At 33.1% G+C, this 26,150-nt stretch overlaps 1 protein-coding gene across 4 annotated transcripts in view; it reads right to left on the minus strand.

Moving 5' to 3' along the window:
- Positions 1-475: 475 nt before the first annotated feature.
- Positions 476-26,150, minus strand: part of LOC149849247 (uncharacterized) — a 170,938-nt gene continuing 145,263 nt past the window's right edge. For all 4 annotated transcript variants that reach the window (XM_089999149.1, XM_089999131.1, XM_089999139.1 and 1 more), the window contains 6 exons: positions 15,905-16,090; positions 15,628-15,816; positions 2,297-2,410; positions 2,027-2,209; positions 1,842-1,886; positions 476-722 (listed from right to left, as the gene is read on the minus strand). In XM_089999149.1, the coding sequence (XP_089855275.1) occupies positions 588-722; positions 1,842-1,886; positions 2,027-2,209; positions 2,297-2,410; positions 15,628-15,816; positions 15,905-16,090 (852 nt within the window). In that variant the 3' untranslated portion in view covers positions 476-587. The remainder of the gene's footprint in view (positions 723-1,841; positions 1,887-2,026; positions 2,210-2,296; positions 2,411-15,627; positions 15,817-15,904; positions 16,091-26,150) is intronic.

The raw sequence follows: 26,150 nt of genomic DNA on the forward strand, positions 1-26,150 counted from the left end.
TTTCAGGATAAAAAATCTAAGGCGTAACAAGAAAGTTGGTTCTCAAAGAGTGTCTGGACTGGGTTGGGACATACTTGGCCATGCCAAAGCCACCACTACCATCGGTAAGTAACTTACAGACATGTCACATTGACAACCAATATATTTAAAACTGTAGGCTGCAAAAATGTCAGCAGTCACTAAAAGGACCAATTAGGAGAGAGAATCAGTTATGACAGGCATAGATGGCAGCTGATAATGGAAGCGGAAACTAAACACGCATGTCAAGAAAGTACTGCACTTGATCCGACTAGATAGCAAGCACTGTACAAAAATGGATATTCCAAAAATTTATTGCAACACTTTTTTTTCTTTTTGTATCAGGATTGAATAATACATTCTCCTGTATGGGGAAATATAAATCTAATTGAGCAGTATTAACCTGGCTAAAGCACACCATAGGATAGTTTGTGCATGAATGAACTAATGCAAATAATTTAAGAGAAAAAATAGTGCATCAAATAAGCTAAGAAAAAAAAGTGTTCAGATAACAGACTGAATTCAAGAAAAGAATGAATGAAAGAACTGAATCAACAATAATACATGCACTAATTCAAATAACGTCGACAATTTTTTGAATTACAAAAGCAAGGTATTTTTTTTCCTTCATCCTCATGGTTAAAATGGTAATCATAAGTAATCTCTTCACCAGGGTATATGTCCCTCTCAGCAAAGAAGACAACCTGCATTGTTTCAAAAGAAATGTCCATTTTATCAACTCAACAATTTGAGGGTGTTCAAAGAAATCAAAGGTGATACAAGAGTGGCTGATCCTATTTCCTATTAAATTTCTCAGTTCAGGTTGGACCAGTCATTACTCAGTTCGGGTTCAACCGAGCAGATGGCCTGACTGGTCGAACTCAACTTTCAACTAAGTTGCAAGTCCACTCAAAAATGTTAACAAAACCTTGGTTGCAATAAGGCTACTATCAAATTGAAATCCAGTACCATAAGAAACCAACTTTAGAACAACTAGCTACATCCGAAATCTGCAGCTGTGAGGCAGAAAATTGACCTAAATAAATAAAGTGAAACTATTGCTCATTAGCAGCCAGGGTGAACTACAAGGTAGATCAGCAAATACAGATCTATAACCTGTTCTGCATGATCGACTTAACTAAGTTCCAAAGTTATCCTAAATAATGGATGTTCCTGAATGTTAAATTACCAAAATATGATACATTCAGGAGAAAATGAATAGAAGAGATGAGCCTAAATGAATAAAAAATTATCACCATTCTTAGTAATTTTATTTGAAAAAGTCATCATTCTTCAAAAAAAAATTGAAAAAGCCACCAGAAAATAAGTCAAAATTGAACTCCTAGTGGCAGAAGAGGTGTGGAAAGTCTGCTACAGAATGGAAGGCTGGATAGCCAGAATATGAAGAGTGAACAAAATATGCACGAGTCTCAAATATCCAGAAAAACACTAGGCAAATCCAGATGTAATTGAGGGGATGAAGAAAATAGACCTCCATTATTTTAATTTGTCAATCTCAAGAATAGCAAATTCTTGCTATATAAGATGCTGCTATGCATTTGTAACTCAACTTTCCCATGAGCAATTTATTCTTCCTATCTTTTTTATCTTCTCAATTCAAATATATCATATATGAGAGTCAAGATAAATCAACTCCTAAATAGGTCCTTAAATGTGGAACTTTTCTGAATTCCCCCTGTTCAGATAAGTGGTCAACCTAATTACACCCATCTAGTAGAGCAAAACAACAAACTTTTTTTTTCTTGTTTGATGAATCAGAAAAAGAAACTGCTAGCATAATTCAAAAACAGAAACAATCATACCTTCTTTTCATTGCGAATAGTAATAATTTTGGCAACACAATTAGGCTGCAACAACCAAGTCACCACGCAGAAAAGAAAATGAGAATATGATGAGAGAGAGAGGTACAAGAAAAATATGGGGCTAGAACTAAAGCATGCTGCAATTTCCCACAAGATTGAAATATCCAGAAGGTTGAGAAGAGTACCAGACATGAGTGATTGACAAAGCGGGCAATTCCACCTTTGCGGGTGGCATCAATAATGTGCTCTTTGTCAATCCTAAAGAAGTAACAGGCACTTTTGTACTGTACCCTTCTTCCAGAGAGGTACTCTATTTCTCGTTTATCAGCCACACGGGAACCCACTATCTCACCCACATACTCCACAACCTAGAAACGTAAATCATTATGCTAGAATCAGATTTCATGTTTTATTCAGAACCACAAAATCAGATCCCGCATCCCAGACAAACTCACCATTGCTCCACGAGGGATGAAATGAGAAGTGTAGAGACCAAGTGCATGGATACCGGATTTGTAAACCACCAGATTTTTCCACCCTTTTGCCTGTTTGTATCGGCTATATTCCTTCTGCAAAAAACAAGTTACATTGTCAAAAGACAGATCATGGAACCAAAAACTCCATCTCTGTTGTACAATTGAAAGACTTTATAAATATGATGAATTACAAAAGTTCAGGTAAAAAACAGCACAAGGTAAACATCCAAAATAGTATATGAACAAATGGAAATATATGCAAAAAAATAAAAGTCACCACATTGGTCCCATGATATTATAGGCTGGCGTATTATTAGAGAATAATTTAACACAAAGATAGTTCCCTTGGGGAACTATCAAGAGCCAAAAGAAATGGGGAAAACAGAAGAAAATAAGGAACTGAGAAAATAACATAAAAAGTTAAAAGACAAATGAGTTCCTTAAATTCAGAAAACCCACGGTAAGCCTGTAAACAATATTCTTTTATTTATAAAGCATGAATAAACATGAACAATGAGAAACAATGAAAGCTAACAAGTACTAAAATGTAGCAAACCATGCAAACAAAAGCAGTTCAAATAGCTATGATGCTTTGACTTTTTTTATTTATTTTACACAAAGATAACTTTAAAAATCTGGACAAATTAAAGGTGCACGTCTGTGTATTTTTAATGTAGATTAGACCAAATAAATAGAATTATCATGGTTTATTAGGCAGAAAGCATGTTTCACATCAAGCAATTTGGATGTGAAAAGATACTTTTAATAGTTGCATTTTGGTACTGGACAATCCATTTTGCACTTAAATTATACTTTAATATTTAAATAAGATGATTCAAAGCATATGAATCAAAGACCAAATAAAATACACAGACGTGCACCTTTAATTTATCCAGATTTTTAAAGTTATCTTTGTGTAAAATAAATAAAAAAATCAAAGACCAAATAAATAGAATTATCATGGTTTATTAAGCAGAAATCATGTTTCACATCAAGCAATTTGGTTGTGAAAAGCTACTTTTAATAGTTGCATTTAAATACTGGACAATCTATTTTGCACTTAAATTAAACTTTAATATTTAAATAAGATGATTCAAAGCATATGCCATCGGATATGAATATGATAAAATCCACCGATGTAGTTGGACACAAGACCTACATGAAAATGCAAGATCAGCATCAGTCCACACATTGATACTGAACTTGTGTTATGTACATCCACATCAAAAACTTCTCTCTCTTATATATATATATATATATATATATAAAGGGGGACCTTCCAACCAAAGGTCCAAAATCTACAACCGATTATGATTGACGGCATTCCCTCACTAATGATAGAGTTTTTCTTTGATCGGACTTTAAATATTGGAGTTTTATCATTCATTTAGTAAGCAACATGTTTTAGAGTATGAATTTTCGATATTAAGATGTGTTTCTAAAAGCACTAAAAATCAATGTCCCACAATATTTTGTATTGTAAAGTTTTAGCATTGTGAGCCATTGATTTTTCACATTCCGAGAAACATGTCTAGATGTGGTAAAGTCTTCACGTAAAGCATATTTCCTACTAAATAAATTATAAAGAATAAATATATAAGGTTCGATCGATGAACCACTCAAACATTGAAGAAGGGGACTTTTAATTGTCATTGGTTGTAGATTTTGGACCTTCCTTTGGTTGTACGGTTCCCTTTCCCATATATATATATATATATATATATATATATATATATATATATATATATATATATATATATATATATATAGGGTTATTATTTGGTACTAATGAAAGCATGGAACTATCGAGTAGAAATTGATATCTTTGCATACATTTTTAGATTCTTTTTGTAGATTGGACCCTATCGAAGTGATCTACAAGGTCTGTTTAGTAAAAAATGAGTTTCAAGTCATGTGATTGTGACATGCAAGCTGGTTTTTTAAGGGCATCAAAATGTCAATGGCCCATAGTGTATCAAAATTTCACGATTCAAAAGGCTATAATTTTTACATTGGAAAAACATGATCCATGGTTTGATCCTTAGCAAACAAACTGTGCTGAACACATCTACGTAATCAATTGAGTTGATGCAGCTTGGACCTATGAATTCCAGCTCACAAGTTTCATGCCATCCTTAGTAACCCAATAATCTATATATATATATATATATATATATATATATATATATATATATATATATATATATATATGTGTGTGTGTGTGTGTGTGTGTGTGTCACAAATAACAATCTCCACAATATTTTAAAAGGGCTTTTCTCAAGAGTTTTTTTTTTCAAAAAGCAGTTTTTCTTGAGAATATCTCAAGGAAATCTTGAAAGTTTTAAAATTTGAAAAAATATAAAGAATAGTCAACAAGACAAGAAATAATAGGTTTTATAGTACATTCTTGCAAAAGTATAAGAAACAATTAGAATTTTTTTTTAAAATATAAAAAGGGAAAAAATAGAAACATATACTTAAAATATATAAAATGTTTTTTTTTCAAATCACAAAAATGTTGTCATATTGTGACAATGTGATATATATGTTTGAGCAATGTTTTGAAAATATCAAGATCTTGATGATTGCGACATATACCAATATATTTTCAAAATATTGGGCACTATTTGGTTTTTCTCGGAAAGATTTTCAATAATTGGATTTGCTCGGGAAAATCTTGAGAGTTTTAAAATATAAAAAATAATAATAAATATAAGAAAATAATCAGTATTCTTAGAAAAATATAAGGAAATAACTTTGAAAAGTTTTTAAAATACAAAAAGAAACAAAAAAATACAAAATTAGGCTTAAAATATATAAATATATAATTTTTTCAAAAAATATCGCAAAATTATCATGATACTATTGTGATTTTTTTTTCAGGCGATATTTTGAAACTATTGCAATAATTTTCCCATATTATTGGCTGACCCGAATTTGCCGATAATATTGGCTTATTTTCAAAATTTCGGTGACATTGGTATATATATATATATATATATATATATATATATATATATATATATATATATATATATATATATATATATATATATCGACACTTGGATAGAAACCCTCCTGTAAACACACCAAATTTTTACCTTCATCCAGTGTTTGTCCATTTCATAAGTCATCACAGATCATTGCATGTCATTGCACGTATTCTGCATAGCATTGTATGACATTGCATCTCATTTTCGAGATCCAGCACTCCTATTTCAAAACATTCAATCCAGATTTGAATTTTAAAGCTTTATTTCAAAATCAATTTCAAAACCTGGGTTTTTATTCAATACTCTGTCATTTTCCAACCCCAGGACTTTGTATTTCGAAATATTTTCTCAGAAAACAATCTGGATTCCTTTCAAATTCAAACTTTAATCGATTTCAATTCACAGATGAGACCCATTTAGATGGTGTCGCTTCTGAATGCCTCTATTCATCAAATTTCTCAAATTTTTGAAAGTTTCAGTCCGATCAGGACTCTGTCTCAGAGTCCTAATCCGGTCAGAAGTTTGGTTTTTAAGTCTGTTTTACTTCCATTCTCAATCTTTTTCGTTTGTTTTCGAAATTTAGGTCATTTCACAGAGTCCAGTTAGTTCAGGACTCTATTTTAGAGTTCGGTCGAGTTAGGAGTCTAACCCTGACTGTGTTTTCTGACTTATTTCATCATTTCTTGATAAAATCTTTTGAAAATTCTTTCATTTGGCTTTTAAAATCTAAAATCTCAGAGTCCTAAGAGTTCAGGACTCTAACCCGGAGTTCCAGTTCGCTTGAGACCCTATTTTCAAAGATCTTGAATTTCAAATACTGATTTTAACCCCTTTTCAAAGCCATTTTCAGTGTTTATTTCAAAAATGTTCAAAATTCGATGTGGGCCCACTCAGTTGGCACCATATCCAGAGGAATTCTAACTCAGTTAGGACCTTATGTCATTTCAAAAATCCTAATTTTAAGTTTACTTTTGAAAACTCCTTCAATTTCAAGTTTTAAAATCGCTTTTTAAAAAACTCAAGTAGGGCCCACTCGGGGTGGCGCCATATTCGAGTAAGTCAGGGCTAGACTAGGGTTAGTTGATGTCTTGGTTAGTGTTAGAGGTTTAGAAGAGTCAAAACCATTTTGAAAAACCCATTTTTGAAAGTTAGTTTTTAAAACTAGTGTTTTTAAAGGTTTTTAAAAGTGTTTTAAAAACCCAATGTGAGAGAATGCCAAGTGGCACCACATTTGGGGGATTCTTAGGTTTAGCTAGGGGTTAATTAGGAACTATTTAGGATAATTTAGACTAAGGGCATATAGGTAACTCCACCCAAAAATCGCCCCCCCCCCCCCTTTAGAGTCCAAAATTTTCAAAATTGTCAACTTTTAAACCTAATTTTTTTATTATAAATAGAGGCATAAGGGGGGTCGATTTTCCCATCTCTCTCCTATTGGATTCTTGGAGCTTCTCTCTCCTCTCCAGCCCTTCCTCCATTGCTGCAACTCCAAGGTATGAACTTCTTCACTTTTCTTATTTTATTTAATGCTTTTTAATGCTTTAAACCTAGATTTAGGCTTGAACATCCCTCCTTATGGAAGATCAACCATGGTTTCACCTCAAGAACCATCAAGAACCAGCAAGAACAATCCAAGAAGGTGATCTAACCCTGTTTTGGATAATTTACGGAGATTTTAATCCATTAGAATTGATTTTAACATGATTCTTTGCATTATTAACCAATAAAATATATGATTTACCCTTTTTAATGGGTTAAATCTATGTTTTAAAGGTGATATCAAATTCCAGCCATTGATTCCCTGTTTTTAATTTATTTTCATGGTTTATTCATGTTTGTTTTACGTTCTATAGCATAGAAATAATTTTTATTTACTGTTTATGGTTTATTTTATTTATTTACATTAGTTAATGCATGGTTTTTCAAGTTTCTTAAATTTCTGTGTGTTCTAGGTTTAGAACAGTAAAGATGATGTTATTTCGGATTGAAGCACTCATTGTTTATTTCTGATTTTTTTATATGTGATGCATGCATGAGTTATTGAGTTACTGTAGAAAAATCAGAGGTTTTAGATCTCGGGAACCCTGTCAAAAAAATCAGACAACAAATCGGGTTTTTAAAGCTTTAAAATCGTGGTTAAAATCAAGAAGGTAACTTGCTGTTATGATATTTCTCTCATCTTATATCCGATTTTAGATCTGTAAAGTGCTATGGATTCACATTGAGTAGATCTGTCTGCTGTGAAATTTTCGGATTTTTTTTATCACTGTTTAGTATTTTTCCCTTTTTAGAGAATCTGTTTTTAAATTTAAAACTCGTTAGGGTTTACCAAAACCCTAATCAGACTTGTGTTAGTCATAAATCCCAAACCACAGATCCGATTTTAGATCTGTAAAAAGTGAGTATTGTTATTTTTCTGTCTACTGTTCACCACTAAAATTTCAGAGATTTTTGTTTAGAAATGCTATTTATGTCTGTATTTTCAATCTGGAATAGCTGTTTTAATCCCTGTTAAGAGTGATATATTTTAGCTCAGATTGCCGGAAGGGTTTCTCCCTAACCGGAGATGCTTTTTCCGATCTGTAAATTGGGAAATCTCTGTTTTCCTTCCTAGTTAGTCTCTGTAAAATTTCATAAATTTCCATGGAGATTTGACCCCTGGTTCAGGTCTTGGACTGAGACTGGTTGGTGAATTAGGTCAAAAATAGCATATTTTTAGGGTTTAATGCAATTTTCAGATTAATTTAATGTCAAAAAATTATTTTTATAATTCCAATTCAATATTAGGGTTATAACAAGTGCAGGTACCAATTTTTATGGATTTTGGAATCCATTTGATGGCTGAATTGAGCAAATTGCAAAACCGGGTTCTTGAAAGATCTAAAAACACTGCTAAAATCACAGTTTTTGTGATATTGTTGGATTTTCGTGCATAGGCATATATTTTTAGGGTTTAATCATGTCCATAATCATATTAGGATGCTTTAGGTTTAATTTTGTGCTCATTTGATTTCATTTAGTGCATAAAACCTAAGTTGTTACCAAAATCTATTTCTAAAAACCCTGATTTCAAGGCCATAGTCTTGCTATCGGGGGCAATTTGGTCATTTGACCTAAATTTCGAAATCCCTAACCCTAATTTTCATATTTTTAAGCATGTCACATCATATTTAGCTTAGTTTATTACATTCAAATTTCAAAACTTGCATTTTATCAAAATATCTTTCTAAAAACCCTAATTTCAAGGCCATAGTCTTGTTATTAGGGGTATTTTGGTCATTTGGACCCCAATTTCGAAATTCCATATTTTATCTTCCTTATTTATTCAATTTTATTTCATACTTTATCATTTTGATTTAAGGGAATCATGGCAAAAAGGCTTATATCTAGCAAAATCCCACAATTTCCTGATATTGTTGGATAAATCTAGAAAAGCCAACATATTTTCATTAACCAAGTTTTCTAGTTTTGCAGGTACATTGAAGACTTTATTTTCCATGTATTTAAATTTCAATAGTGATGTAATTTGTAATTGAACTTTGGAATAAGAATTTACATTTCCTGCTTAGCTTAGGTTGCATTGCATATAGCTTATTTTTATAATTTTAATATGTGATGGATGATGATTCATGCATATTTTTGCAAATTCACCATGGTCTACACGAATGGCACATGCACTAGCTTCTATGAAGTTTATAAACTTGGTGGAATTTGTATTTATGGCCATAGTCAGAATATAAATGATACTTAGATTTATGATCTTCACATTAGCCACATTCAGCCTACACTCTTAGGCTAACTTCAAAATGCACTGCATTTCTCAAAAATACAAAAAGTATTTCTCAATTCCTCAAATCCATATTCATTCATTTCATGCATTTGCCAATTCCAATCTCAATTCAAAGAAGTTCATTTTCTCAAAATCTCCTAAGTCTTATAGCAAAATCGATTTTCCCAAAGACATTGAATTTCAAAGGATATTTCAAGTATTTCCCAAGTTCCAAATTCAAATTTTCTAAGTTAGAATTTCAATTTCCAAGTTTGAATTCAGAGAAACCAAGTCTCTCATAATCGATTTTCACCAAATGTCAAGGATTCCTCAAAATCGATTTTTATTTCTTTCAGAAGTATATTTGAAATCCCAATTCACGATTTTCCAAGATTTACATTTTATATTTCAATCATTCAAAGCAAACATCATGTTTTCAAATGTGCATTTTTCTGAAAATTCATAGCACATGCCTGATTCTATGTGCATTTAGAAATTAGAATATGATTTAGACAAGTTGAATAGAGTAGAGCATAAGATTGATCCTTGGTTCAATTACCCCTGTTAAAGGTGTCAGGAACGGTTGAACCTCGTACCGACAGGCGAGTCCCATTCTATGAAATTTTCCCGCATTTTAAAAACGGAGGCGAGTTATTTTCAAAAACTATTTCAAAGGTCAGTTTGATTTGCAAAAGTTAAAAATTTTGCGATGATAACACCTCCCAAACCTCCCCAATGAAAATTTTTTGGTGTTTTTTTCAAAATTCTGTCTGTACAAATGTGTTCAGCATGATTGATCTACTATAAATCGACACTTGGATCATGAATTTTGGATAGACAAAATGGTATTTGGAGCCTCGAAAATTTATGAAAATTGTATGTCGTTGATTTTGAAACTTATAAAAACCTATCAATGCATCGGAATCAAATGCTCCAAGAACTGATTCCTATAAAACAAGCATATAGATCACATCTGTACGGTCAAAATTTTGAAAAAAAAGACCAAACATCCAATAAAACATCAATTGGGGAGGTTTGGGAGGGTTTTCCATTGGGGAGGTTTCATTTCCCTATATATAGTCACAAATGTAGGCGATATTATGAAAATGTCACAATGATATCGTTGTAAAATCATAAAACGATATGAAAGGCAAAATATTGTGATATTTTGAAAATATCAGAAATTTTTATACATCGCCATAGTATCATGATATTATTAGTTACATTTTCTTTTTTACTTGTTTTCTATATCTTGACTATTTTTTCTTTTTATGTAATTTTTTCAATATTTCTAGTACTATATGTGTATTTTATTATCTAAACATGTTATTTTCTTACCTTTTTTATGCTAATTTTATATTTTTATTTTTTAAGTGCCGAGTTTTTCTCGAGATTTATCGACTAAAACTATATCATTGCAAGAAATTTCCTTGTAGAGATATAGCCAAGACTAATATTTGTGACTATCACACACACACACACACACACACACACACACACACACACACACATATATATATATATATATATATATATATATATATATATTAGTAATGCTATGTTCTAGAATATGAGAACTATTGTATGAACTGCGATTTTCATGGATTTTTTGTTCTTTTCTCTTAAATCTAACCATACGGATATGATCAACATGATTGGTTTTGTAAGGGCCAGCTCTTGAATCATCCGATCATGGTGCATAAACAAGATCTTTTAAGGCTTTAAAATCAATGGCTCGTAATCTTCATAAATATTCAAGCATCCAAAAATTGTATTTTTTCATCGAGAATACATGACCCAACAGTTGATTCCTAACAAATTCACCATGTCGAACACATCTGCATGGTCGGTTATATATATATATATATATATATATATATATATATATATATATATACATATATATATATACATATATATATATATACATATATATATATGCTACCCTTGTGGTTAAGGAACCTCCTAGTGAAAAAATGTAATATTTTTATATTTTTCCAGTTTTTTTAAATAATCTGACCCTCCAGATGAGATCTATATATTAAGTTTAGTAGAAACTGACCTTTGGATCATGTTTTTCTGATGTAAATGTCAGATTTTATGAGGGTTGAATAATCAATGGCTTACAATGTACCAAATTTTCAAACCTCAAAAATACATGTTATTACGTCAAAAAACTATGATCCAAGAGTTGATCCTTGATATTTTGACCATGAACACACTCATGAGGACAGATTTGGTCAAAACAACCTGCCCCTATGAGTTCCAACTAGGGGGTTTCTTAACCAAGAGAGTAGCAAAGGCTAAGAGAGAGAAAGAGGCATGTGCATGTTTTTTATGGATTTTTTTCACAAATTACAAAACGATTTTCATCCTTCTATGGCATTTTATAATTTCATTCATCCGATTTTATACCGTTTAAGGCTATTTGGATACATCAGTGTTGCTTGAATGCTTCCTGCCTTTTACTGATTAAATGTAGTGAATTTTACCAACAATTTATTCTATTGAAGGATTAAACTATTATTCAGCTATATGTGTAATGAATATATATATATATATATATATATATATATATATCATTGTCACCGATATTTTGAAAATATCATGATATTATTGGCTATTTCAAGGCAGCCGATAATATTGGGAGTATATAGCGATATTTTCAAAATATCTCCAGAAACAAAATATCGCGATATTATCGTGCTATTTTTTTTAGAATTTTTTTTTATTTTAAGTTTACATTTCCTTTTTCTTGTTTCTTTTCTGTTTTAAAACTTTTAAAACATGTTTCTTTATATTTTTCAAAGAAAAATAATGCAACACTTATTATTTTCTTAGCCTTTTTGTTGTTATTTATATTATTTTCAATTGTTTAAACTCCCGAGATTTATCAACTTTTGAAAATCTCTCCGAGAAATACCCTTGTCGAGAAATTACCTTTAACGATACAGGTATATATATATATATATATATATATATAGAGAGAGAGAGAGAGTGGGGGTAAGCTGCCTTCTCAGATCCATGCCTACCAGCAGCCTATTGGGCTTCTGAAGTTTTTTTTTTATGTTTTTCTCCAATCTGACCATACAGATGAGTTCTACATGCTTGATTTTATAGGAGTGGACTCATGGATCATCCGATTCCGACATGCGGATAGATTTTATAGGGTTTGAAAATCAATGGTCTACAAATTTCATAAATATTCAAGCTAAAATCTTCAAGTTTCTTCATTGAAAAAATAGGTTCCAAGTGTTGTTTTCTAGCAAATCAACCATGCCAAAGGTACATAACATAAAGTGCTATTGAAGGCACGAAACTATTGATCTGGAAATCATAGGTACAAGCTTTACCGGCTAAATCTGACCACATAGATGTGTTCTCAGGATCAAACCTTGGATCATGTTATTTTGATCTAAAAATATGATTTTTTGAGTTATGAAATTTTAGTGCATTATGGGCCATTGATTTTTGAATCCCTTGAAAAACCTGCTTAGATGTCACAATCACATTATAAAAACTCGTTTTCTACTAAACATACCTTGTAGATCACATCCATAAGGTCTGATTTAAAAAAAAAATCCAAAAAATATAAAATAAGGTGATTTATACTCAATAGTTTTGTGCCTTCAATAGCAACCCTCATGGGCAAGGAACCTAGTTAGAACTCACATGGGGACAGTTGTTTTGAGCAAATCCGACCTCATGGATGTGTTCATTATTGTTTCCAAATGTAATTATAGAAAACGCTTCTCACATCCAAGTTAGATTAGAAACATAATTAGTATTAAATGAACCATGTTAAGCCTACCTGTATGATCCATATTGTCAGCATGATACATATCATTACTTTGGGCCTAATCGATACGATGCACACCCGTATCGAGATACAGGTGTGTATTGTACATATATCCGGTATATCATACAATACACTCGTTGTATCATACGATACACCCGGATAGAGGGTGTATCTTACGATACACCCGGATAGAGGGTGTATCTTACGATACACAATTAGTGCATTTTATGTTGCACTTAATTCATTTTTTTTTTTGAAATATATAAGAAGACTCCTTAAGGTGAGTTTGTGTTCACTCCTAAAGAACTTGAGAGTAATTTAAGGCTTGATTTCTTGCAAGAAGAAGTCTTCATTTTTGTTTGAACTTAAAAGAATTTGGTCATGTAAAAATTTTAAGTATTGAGAAACACTTGGGGATTTTATTTTTGTTTATGTAAACCTGCACTGTTATGGAAATTATGACTTGTTAGCTTAGTGTTGTTTATTATTTCACAATTTACATTTTTCTTATGAGATATGCATGCCATTTATAGCAGCTCATGGAGACATAAATGCTTTACAAGTGATTTTATGGTTGTATTTTGTGTAATTCATATTGTTTCATGTGATATGATTCTTTTAGAACTTTAGTTAATTTTTTCTGATTTTTCTTGATTCTTTTGAATTTTTTAAAAAAAATTATTAAAAATTTATGATAAGCTTGCGATACTTACAACCTTGGTTCAACGTGGTCAAAATAGTAGGAATTGACCCTTGGATTATAGTTTTTCAACATAAAATAGGGCATTTTGAGATTTAAAAATTTGGTACATTGTAGCCATAGTCATCGATTTCACCAATACTTTTGAAAAATATTAAAAAATATTGTGATATTATCGGTATTTCAAGGTCAGATAATATTTTCCCGAGATTTTCAAAATATCGCAAGAAATGAAAATATCACAATATTATCGCAATATTTTCCTGAGATATTCAAAAACATCTTTGTTTACATATTTTAAGTATCTTTTCTTGTTTCTTTTATATTTTAAAAACATTTCCAATTGTTTCCTTATATTTTTTGCAAGAAAAATAATAGAAAAACTATTATTTGCTTATCTTTTTTATTACTATATATTTTCAATTTTTAATTTTTCCGAGACTTTAACATTCTGAAAATATCTCCAAGAAAAACCCTCCCCGATAAATTACCTGAACGATATAGGTGACTATCTATGTCACATGGGTGCGGGTACGGCGCAATTTCAAAAATTTTGGACACGGAGACTCGACTATATATATATATATATATATATAAGACTCGGTCAAAGTTGTGCCCATTAGGGGACAGGTGACGAGTTGTGAAGCCTGATTCAGGGTTTTTTTTCTTACAGAAGGGGGGGGGGGGGGTCCCCCCGGCGGGGGTCCCGCTGCGCGGTCAGCGGGCGGGGGGTTATAGGGCCCTCCCCCCCCCCCCCCCCAAGAATTTTTTTAAAAATTCTGTAGCCCAGAAATTTAAAAAAAAAATCCAAAAAATGGACCAAAATGACCCTGGGTGTGTTGACCACACCCAGGGTCGGGTTGACCGAGTCCGAGCCGCACCCGTGTCGGTGCGTGTCGACGTGGGTGCGGCGACCTTGGAGCCGAGTCCATGTGACATAGCTGACCATGATTGTAGCCCATTGATTTTTCAACCCTTGTAAAATCTGACATATATATTAGAAAAACATGATCCAAAGGTCAGTTTCAACTAAACTTAATATGTAGATCACAACTGAAGGGTCAACTATGCAAAAAACCAGAAAAAAACAAAATAAAAATATTACATTTTTTTCACTATGGGGTTCCTTACCCATAGGGTAGCAAATATTATCATGTATATATATATATATATATATATATATAGAGAGAGAGAGAGAGAGAGAGAGACGCACACACACACACAGAAAATACCAGCAATTTAAACTGCACAAGGGCCTGATTTGTTGCAGTAACATTCTCTGCCTAGAAAGCTTGCAACAGAAAAATGTTCCAACACCTCCCTCGCCGAAACACCCTCCCCACCCACCGCCCCCAACCCCACTTTGTTTTCATTGAAAATGGGGGCAAGTGTAGAATCTAATGGGAAGCAGGGGCCCCTTTCTGAGAAGGGCATCCTACGTTTGCATGGGGCACAATGTCAGGTATGGGCTGCACAGAAGATGTCAATGTTTTCAAACCGAGTGACTCATAATCTCGAAATCAACTCGGCAGTGCTTGACTCATCACTCAGCGGGTCAACTCGGTGACTCAGCCAGGTCACGTTAAATGTATTAACTCAATAGATATATAACATATATAAATGTATATGATATACAGTTATATAAGTATACCTACATATATTATAAATATCGTGTAAAATATACACATTGTACACTCATAGAATATATAAATAAATACATAAATGATGTACATATATATAATGTCTTGGCTGAGTCATAAGTTGACCCAACCGAGTGAACTTGTGACTCAGCCAAGTCTTGTAGAAAACCTGGTCATTCACTTTTTTGACCAGGTGTATGACCGAGTCAAGCCAAGTCAACTGAGTCACTGAGTTGACTCGGTGAGTTTTTAAACACTGGAAGAGGTACATTTTCTGCGCCTAACAAACAGGCACTAAACATCAACTTTACCAAGCTATCAGGACTATTCCTGAAATTATTGCTGCAAAGGACCTGCCAACCTCTATGTTTCATCAGTACTTTAAAAAGAGAGGTTATTCACGACTTACTCTACTGTCATGTTCAATATCTGATGCCAGAAAGGATTTCACAGGTAACCTTGCACAGGACTTCTGCCCATTAATGTGAAGCCATGCATTAATCTGTTCTTGTGGAACCAGGCATCCACTTACATCGTGAGGGCGCCCTTGCAAATTATTAAGTTGTAACACTTCTTCACTCTTCCGTCCCTTGTAGCCCTAATGCATGATTTTTGACAGATTGTTAAGCAAATGAGACCATCCAGTAAATCACATTAACCAAGAAACCTACAACTACAAAACGTACCTCTGTTCGAGCACATGTAAATTTATCAGTTATTAAAGGATTCTTATCACTTTTTACAGGAGCCTCTATTTCCACAGGATTGGTGGGTGCAGTTTCACAGCTGCTGTCTCTAGAATGAAGGATGCACTTCCCATAGAAACCAATATTCTCATTATGATAACCTTCAATCTCACTTTGCAATAGTCCCTAGATATGAAAATTGATGATTAATATAACCAATAAATAGTACGAATAACTTTTTAGTTGCATTATCTGCCGAACTCTAAATACAAATCCAACCATTCCAAGCTGATAATTGAAGGTGATCAGGATTAGATTAAAATGAAAAGGGGCAAAGAATGTAACTACCAAATCATTCAAGTTACAGAGTACCCTCTTAAACATCATAGAACCAAATATAATTCATACCATCACCATCAGAAACAAAGAGAGAGAGAAAAAAACAGTACCAGAAGAACACCTGGAGATATTATAATCAGATATACATGACCAGAAAAACATTAAACACACTATTGGCAAAAGCCATCCCTCAAATGTAACCTGTATATAGGAATGTAAATAGGTCACAGATTCAATCCGAATCAGGATATATCTGATATGGATCAAACTCAGATTGATACTCCAAGTAACAGCATCTGGATTTATCCCAAAATTCAGAAATACCACCAGATCATACTAAATTGCTAATTGGATTGCTAGGAGATGTAGTGTGGTCACATATATATAAACCAAGCCATAACCAACTAAAAGGAGCAACCCAAAATTTTAGACTGGACTTTTAACTAAAAGAATAGCTCCGGAGTAAAAATAATCAAAGAAAACACCTATATAACAAGCAACAGTTTTATTCTTGAATGCAAAATGGCATCAAGAATGCTAAACAAGGCCAGCCATCATCATTTAGTATTCAGGTTGGTGTTATTCCCGAGTGATTTCTGACCAAACAGTCGACCAGGCAAAGCATAGAAGCATTAATTCCATGTGGAGAAAATTCTTAATTCTGGAAGATTCAAGAGGAATGTAGATGGCTCCATCCAGCAGTATTATAGCAGTTGATGTAAATGCAACTTTTCTTGATGACATGGACTAATAAGGCATTTGACTATACAGTTAGGGTATTGATAACTACTCCAGCTTAAAAGAAATACATAATTGGCATCTGACCTATAACAGGGCCCCCTTTGGTAAAAGGGCCATCCTGGAAAAAATGATGTGTATTTCTCAAGTATTTCATAAGACTTTTGCAATATCAAGAGACTTTCAATACACAGAAAATGGCAGAGTAGCAACACATGCTTTGAGATCAAGCGTGTGTGCCCCATTTCAATGGAATACAGCTGAGTAGCTGACACACACATGCAAACATGTATGTGCACACATGTGCAGACACAAAAACACATACAGAAATGCAGAGATGGTCTCTTAACTTATTCATCACAATTTTTTACTTCTAACAAATTTAAAAATAGCACAGCGATTGAATGATATTTACTTGTCACCAGCCATGGCTACTTTAGTTATTCAATAAAGCATAAGATTACAAAAATGCCCATTTCTGGTGACAACCTATGTTAGTTGGACACTGATACAAGTTTTGATGCCAAACACAAGTATAAAGTGCTGGAGAATCGAGCCTTGGAAAAAAATACACAGATATGCTCTACATTTCACACACACATATGTACATACACACAAAAACATACACACACACACACAATCTGCTTTACATTACACACATGGAAAAAACATTGGCTAACTTCGTGGGTTCCAAGCCAACCAGTTTAAATTCATAGGAGGAGGTTGCTTTGACCAAATCTGACCCATGAATGTGTTCATTATAGTCAAAATAGTAGGTATCAGACCTTGGATCGTATTTCTCCAACATAAAAATACATTTTGAGGGTTAAAAATCCAATATGTTGTAGGCCATTGATTTTTCAACACTACACATTGCAAAAACATGATACAAGGGTTGGTTCCTACTAAAAAAACATGCAGATCACATCCAGAGGATCAGATATGAGAAAAAAAAGCATTTCACTAGAGAATTTGGAACTCACAAGAGTAGCAAACATTATATATACATTACAGTTATAAGTTATTTTAGGTTTTAGATTTTTAACATTTTTTAAATTGGACAATTTTAATTGGACAAAAATTGCCAGGTTCAGGGTTCACCACATCTGACACTAGTTGACCTGCACCCAACCTTGTCGGATGCTGCACCCGCACCCCCACATGTCACAGGTGCTTCGAGGGTATAAAAGCACACAAGCTCTCTCTCTCTCTCTCTCTCTCTCTCTCTCTCTCTCTCTCTCTCTATATATATATATATATATATATATATATATATATATATATATATATAAGAAAATGGGTTCCTCCGTAATGAAATATAAGAAATACAAAGAAATGCCTCTTAGAGACTAGCAAAATACAAATGTAGGAACACCACTGAGGACCACTTATAGGTCAAGATACAAACACAAGCACAATGTCACTAATGGACAACACGAGCATAAACAATATGTATTTGCATTCCAAAGAGAGCTTGAAACAAGCATACAACAAGGGGATTACTCCCCTTCATATAGAGAAGAGAAGCCATATAGAGTCCAACAGCTCTAATGGCTATGGACCATTATATCCTTAGCTAGAAATAAAAAAATTAAAAAAAGTAAAAAGTAAAAATGCTAAAGTGTCCCTAATGTGCACAACCTATTATACAAAGTGAAATGACAACAATACCCCTAATGAGTATTATATATGCATATACAACCATAGTATACACCTATATATATGTACAATTTAACACCTCCAACTGTCCATATGATGTGGACAGAGCTGATTTTTTATGTTTCAGGCCATATTCGGCAAATCTGACCCCACAGAAGTGTTTAGAATGATCCATTTGCTAGGAATCAACTGTTGGATCATGTTTTTCCAATGAAAAATTTTGATTTTATGAGTCTTCAAACTTATGAAAATTCTGAGTCATCGATTTTTGAAGCCTTATAAAAACCTTCTCATGTGTCATGGTCAGATGATCCAAAAACCTATTCCTACTAAACACCCATGTAGATCACATATGTAAGGTCAGATTCCAAAAGGAAGTACAAGAATTGAAAATTTGAGCCTGTCCACACACACACACACACATACATATATATATAGCAGTGAGGGACGAGGGGTTCATAAGTACACATGAAATGGAAAATGAAAAGTTAATAAGTATTTAGGAAGTGAGTTGCAATATTAGAATGGCATAACATTTGAAAAACTAAAAAAACATATAGTTGTTTAAGATTTATTTTTCAATCTAATTAAAATGGGTCAACTATACTGTTGTTATTAGAGGATCAAAATTCATTAATTATTTAAATGTAATGTTTTTATAGTAAAAATTCAATTCTCATGTTGGAAATAAAATGTACTTGGAAGCATGCTTCTCATGATTATAGAACTGAGTTTCAAAAGCGCTCAGCTTCCGGGTTTCCCAAGAAGAGAGCTTCCCAAGATAGATAGAAGTCTTTGGTAATCATGATACAAACCAGAGTTACCAGTCGAGGAAGCGGGAGCGGGAAGCGATACGGGAAGCGGGAGCGGGAAGCGAGGCACTTTCAAAAATTTAGGAAGCGGGGAAGCGTGGGACCACTTAGAAGAAAATTCCGAACCGTCTCGGAAACGACCTAGGAAGCGAACCGGAAGCGAGGGGAAGCGAAAAAAATGAAAAAAATGGGGAAGCGAGGGGGAAGCGTGGAGGAAGCGTGGGGGAAACGTGGGGGAAGCGTGGGGGAAGCGCGCTTCCCAAAAAAGGGGGACGCTTCCCCTCACGCTTCGGAAGCGCGACGTTTCGCGCTTCCGAAGCGCGCTTCGGGGAAGCGCGCTTCCCCTTTTGCCTAGGCGCTTCCGGTAACTCTGATACAAACTATAAACTGTACAAACTTTGAACAATCTAAGTATTTTTCAGCATTTTTCCACATATCCAACCTTGCAAATGTGTTTGGCATGGTCCATTTGCTAGGAATCAACACTTAATCATGTTTTTTGCCGAATAAATATGATTTTTGAGGCTCAAATATTAATGAAATTTTAGGCCATTGATTATCAAGCCCTATAAAAACCTGTTCATGTCATGATTGGATAACCAAGAGTTGGTTCCTATAAAAGCAATCACATAGAACACATATACGATCAGAATTCCAAAAAGAACAAAAAAACCCATGACGATCTCAGCTTGGACAACAGTTTGTAGGATCCAATTACCTTGTGTGTGTGTATCTATTTAGTCAAAAGCACTATGCGGTGCCTAGTCTGTAGACCCCTAAAAAGATTAGTCGAGGACTAGGCAAGACTAGTCAATACCAATTTAAATATAAAAAGGTATACAAAATATACATAAAAATCTGTATAATTCTTTTACTAAAAGATGTTTTCATTACACAAGTACAAAATTACACATGCTTTCACAAAATATATTCATATACATAACCAGAATATACATATATATAATTGTACACACACACATATATTCAATTATTCATAACATATTCAGTATCACACACACACACATACACACACATATATAACTAAGCATGTTTTCATCATTTCACACACACACATATAACTAAGCATGTTTTCATCATTTCACACAAACACACAAGTGTTTTCTAAAGTGAACAAAAATCATAGAAAATATCCTCAATTATAGGTGAAGTCAGTTGGGTCTGGGCGGGAACCAGGGCCTACTAACAAGACAAAAAATGAGACGATTAGTATTTGTACAACTTTTCATTTTTAACCTTTAAATTCGAGCAAAAATCAAGCAAAATTCAGGTTAAATTCAGGCGAAATTCGGAGGCAAAATTCAGGTAAGTATACTGTTAGATGTGTCTTGTAATTATGAGAACTTTGATATTTCATTTTTCTGAAATCAGGTTACGATTGGCCAGAAAATCCCATTTTTCAAAAATCACCCACCTCTTTTTTAACCATTTTTTGGATTGGATCGGATCAGATCCGATTGATCCAAGTTGATATGGATCTGGACCCCATCCAAGACCCATATTAACTAGGATCTGATCCAGGTTGAGATCCATATGGATTTTGAATATGAATTTGGATCTTGGATCTAGATCTGAAATCTAAGAATAACCAATTTAAAGCTTTAAAATCAATTTAAAGCTAAAATTAAGAGAGAATTCTGCTATGAAAGGACTTCCAGAGGGGGGCAACACCCTCTGAAATATTCTAAAAAATAATTATTTAATAATTAAATATTAAATAATTAATAAAAAAATAATTAATTAAATTTTAAAATTGTATTTATTAGATAAGGTGTTCTACATAGAGTAGAACTCTACCTAGATAAGTGTTCTAGATAAATCTCTAATTAATTAAATATATATAAGATAATATGAGGATAAATAAGAGAAGTTACAGAGAGAGAGTTCTACATCCTCCAAAGGATAAAGGACTCTAGAGGGGACCACGCTCTCTCTAGAAGAACAAAAAAAAATATTATAAGGGTCTAGCTCGTCTCTCTCTCTCTAGATTTCATTTTCTAGAGAGAGAGAGAGGGAAGGGAAAAGAGAAAAGGAAGAAGAAGAAGAGAAAGAATTCAGCTTTCTCACCGATCGTCCATTGTTTTTCAGTTTTTTTTCCACATCCAGTCTAAGCTACGGGTTCCTCTCTAGATTCGTATGGAAAGAAAGGGTTTTAAATCTAATTCATGTGAAATTTTAGATGGAAAAAAATAAAATCTGATTTCAAAAATATGTCTAAATCTATGTCTTGATTCTCAATTTCGTATATTTTTGGTTGATGTAACCATGTCAATGATTTTCATGTTTAAGCATGTGTTCAACTTCAAGTTACTCTTGGATTTATGTACATGTTGATTTCTGCATCGAATCTTTATATATATATATATATATATATATATATATATATATATATATATATATATATATATATATATATATAATGTCCTGCCAATTTTGGCATGGGCTGGTTCTTTTATCGTTCATGCTCAAAGAATAATATACATAGATAGTTTCTTGTTTGGAATCAAACTTGACCCAAACCGGGTTGCCAGTTTTATCTTATGGGTATCCCGATCAGATCTATGGACAGCATGCTATTGATAACTTTCGTTTTCTTAATGCTACCAAATCTGAATTGTGATAGTATGTTAATCAGATATGTTGTAAATCTGTTTTTTTTTAGAAGTTATCAACCTGTTTTATAGGCTGATTTTTGTTGGTTGTGATCAACATATGTTTCTACTAATTGTATGTTGTAGATCAATTTTACTTGATGTCATTGAATCTGATTTTTTTATAAGATCCTATCAAATGTTATAAATAGAATATGTTTTCTTGAAAGTATATGATGTTTTTGGGTCCTGGTCAGACCTGAATACAGGCTGTGTTGGGTGCTTATCAGACCTGAAATTACATGTTTTTGGTTGCTAGTCGGACCCGAATACCTGCTGTTCTGAGTGTTGATCAAACCTAAAACTACTTTGTTTTTGAGGTGCTGGTCAGCCCTGAATACCTGTTGTTGGGTGCTGATCAGACCCAAAAATATTTTGTTTTGGGGATGCTGATCAGACCCAAATACATGTGATTTCTGGGTGTTGATCAGACCAGAATTCACTCCGTGTTTGGGTGCTGATTAGACTTGATTTCAAGTTGTTATGTAGGCTGCGATCTAAACAGAATTTCACAATGTTTTTTGTGGCTATTTTAAGATCTGAATTCATGTAATCTTGGTAACAGTTTTCAGACCAGAACTTATGCACTTATGTTAACTGTCATCGGACTTGTGTATATACATGTTTAATAGCCTATCAGAGGATCTGATTATTTTTGTTGTATGTGTGGACTGTCATAGGCTGCATAAAGAAGGGTTTCTTGTGTTGTTTAGGGCAGCACTTTGCTGCGCATTTGTGCAACAATAGTATGATGTCAACGGCATGCTGCTATGCACGAATTTGCAGCAGCAACATGTTGTTGACAGCATGATTGTTGCTCACATTAGCGCAGCCACGACATGCTATTGTTGAACACGGTTTTGCAGTATATTAAAAATCAGATTTGCCACTCTTTGCGGGTGTACAATCTAACCAGATTTGTGCATTGTTTGTGCATATGCAATCCGATTGGATTTGACATTGATTGCACGTGTAATCTGATCAGATTGTCGAATAATGAGTTATGTGCAATCTGATTAGATTTGTTACAGGGTGTGTTTGTGCATCCCGATCAGATTGACAGTATGTTATTTCTGAACAGTGTTGTTATGTTCAGACCTGCATTCATATGGATTGAAGGGTGCTATATATGTTTTGGATTTGAATGATGTTTATTCATTCAATTACTATGTTGCAAATGTGCACATCAAACGCTTGAAAATTTTGAATTTATTTTAATGTTTACATAAATATGATCATGTGCATGTTTGGATGTTTATGTATAGAATTGATAAGCATCTATTCGCATGCATATGAGTTGGCTTTATATGCATTTATTTTTGTGTGTTTGAATGTGCATTGTGAACATGGTTGGAAACAATGTGTGTTGCATGTTCACTGAAATTTTACATAAGATGCATATATCATTTGAAATGCTTTTGTGGTCAGATGTGAACCACTGCAGGCCATGTGGGCTCGGAGCATGTGTTACTCCAAAATTGTTAGCATTGGAAAAATCTATTATGGAATTATTGGCTTTTCAAAATTATTGAACTGTTAAAATGTGGCGGGCTAGGACCCGAGTTGGGTTTTGATTTAAAAAATGGTTCTCATGTAAAGAACTTGAATTTGTTAAAAAGTTAAAAGAGACAATCAGTGTAATTAATTTTCTTCTGGGATGTCCCTTTCATAATGTGAGAATCTTATATGGCAGTTTTGAGAAAACCACGAGGATACTAAAACTCCGTGCGTGATTGTCATTAAACTCGATGTGGTGGTTCACCTCCCGGTCATGGTTTTAGGAAGATTTCAGTCACTTTGCTTGGGATGTTGTTGTTGTTGACACAACTGTTGTTATTGGTATACCAAGAAAGTGGCATAAGTGGATGTTGATTTTCCTAATGTCCCGACATTATATATTGATTTCTAATGTTCCGATGGATATTGTTAATTCCTGATATCGGGCAAGGATCAAGTGTGAAACCTAGTAATAAAATACAAATTGTGTGTTAAGGTATAATTGGAAACCTAACTTAGACGTCGGGAATTGTTGTACCCGTTTTAAGTATCCGCGGGTTTAATGAAAAGTGAAACTAAAATTATGTCATTTAATATAGACATGCATGCAAAAGAAAACTCTGATAATAACTTAATAAGTTATTCACGCATGTGCATTGAATGATGCATCTTTACTATTCTACATTAGTTCATGCATTCATACTTATTCTCTCTCGTATGAAAATTGTTATTGCATGATACTTGTTTTAAATGTTTGATGGGTAAATTGATTATGAAATTGTTATTATATTTCTCTGAATTTATACATAAATTTGGTTTATGCTCTTTCCTTTTTGTTTGAATTTTTAAAGGAATTCGTACAAAGAACTCTGGTTCTTACCCTGTATTTCAAAAATATTTTTCAGGACCGAGAACTTAGTGATGGGGTGACTGCTACATGGGGCCTGCGAGTTTGCGTGACATGTTTTGATGTTCTTGACAGAGTGGCTCTGTGTTACAGACTATTTATTTATTTTTTATTTTTATGACATTCATTATATTGGTTAATAAAGTTGATTATTCCTTCGTTGATTCAATGGACTATCTCTTGTGGCTTGGTAGTTATTAAATCTATGAGACCCCGGATTCTTAAGTTTGGTTTCTGCAATAGTTTAAAAAAAATGTCCACTTTTCACGAGGATAAGTTGGGTTCGATATATATATATATATATATATATATATATATATATATATATATATATATATATATATATATATATATATATATATATATATGCAAAAAATAACATAATATATAAGAATAATAAATAACTAAAATGCCCTCATGCCTAGGCAAAAGCAGCTTAGTCGTTGACTAGGCGCCTGAGTCGGTACCTAGTCGGCAAAATTGGTATCTTTTAAGGTAGCCCACCTAGGAATTGCAAAACCTAGGTGTTTTACTTACGCCTAGACCGACCAGTCGCTGCCTAGTCGGGGCTTTTGGCTACATAGGTGTGTGCGTATATAAATAGAGAGAGAATTTTGCCAATTATGAAAAATGAAAAGAACTTCCCTGAAGAAAATGGGTCTTCCACTGTTATACTGCAATCATGACCATAGGTAAAGATTTCAAATTGTAAGGTCACCACAAACGTTGTATTTGTTAAGTTGTACATGTATGTATATACATTAAGGGTATTTTGGTTCATATTGTATATATATATATATATACATATATAATAGGTAAATACCCATTAAGGGTGTTTTGGTCATTTCAATCCTTTTAATAGGTTGTCCTCATTAAGGGCATATTAGTATTTTTACTTTTTTCTTTTCTTTTGTCTTTTTTTGTTTTTATAGGGACTATTTGGTCAAATACCAAATAGAGATATTGGTTTTTTTTTACAACATAGAGTTGACTAGTCAATAGAGTTGTTGGAACAGTCCAACAACTATATTTATAGTTGTTGGAACTTGAAACAATTCAACAGCTCTATTGAGGTCTCCTCAATCTTGTATGTATATAAATAGGGGCCTTTGTCTCCTTTCATTTCCTAATGCTTCTCTTAGGCATTCATACTCAACAAGATGAATGTTTTTTATATCTTTGTGTTCCTCTCTTTAGTTCTTTTATGTCTTGAATGATAGTGCATGTGTAGTGCCTTTGTGCTCTTGTATTGTCCCTTAGTTGGACTTGTCTATATTTCTGTATTTTCACATATTTCATTATATGGTATCAGAGCCAAGAATTTTTTTTTTGTATTTTGCCTTTTTTGAGGTCTTGAGATTCTTTGGTTCGAGTTCGTACTTCGTGAAGGTTTTGTGATCGTTGTGTGGCTTGGATTCAAGGAAAATCTTGACCCAGTATATATCTTATATCTTTAGTGTTACTTGGGTTATCTATCTCATGAATTATGCATGAGAAAGCACTCATTTTTCTTATCTTTGAAAAATTATTTGTTATTTTTGTTAAAAAAAAATCTTTAAATGTTTTTTAAATTTATTATTGGATTTATTTTTAATAAATATTTTATAAGGTTTATAATATTTGTT

The sequence above is a fragment of the Nuphar pumila genome, chromosome 1 (genome assembly GCF_984573655.1).
Source record: "Nuphar pumila chromosome 1, dmNupPumi1.hap1.1, whole genome shotgun sequence".
Classification (NCBI taxonomy): Eukaryota; Viridiplantae; Streptophyta; class Magnoliopsida; order Nymphaeales; family Nymphaeaceae; genus Nuphar; species Nuphar pumila.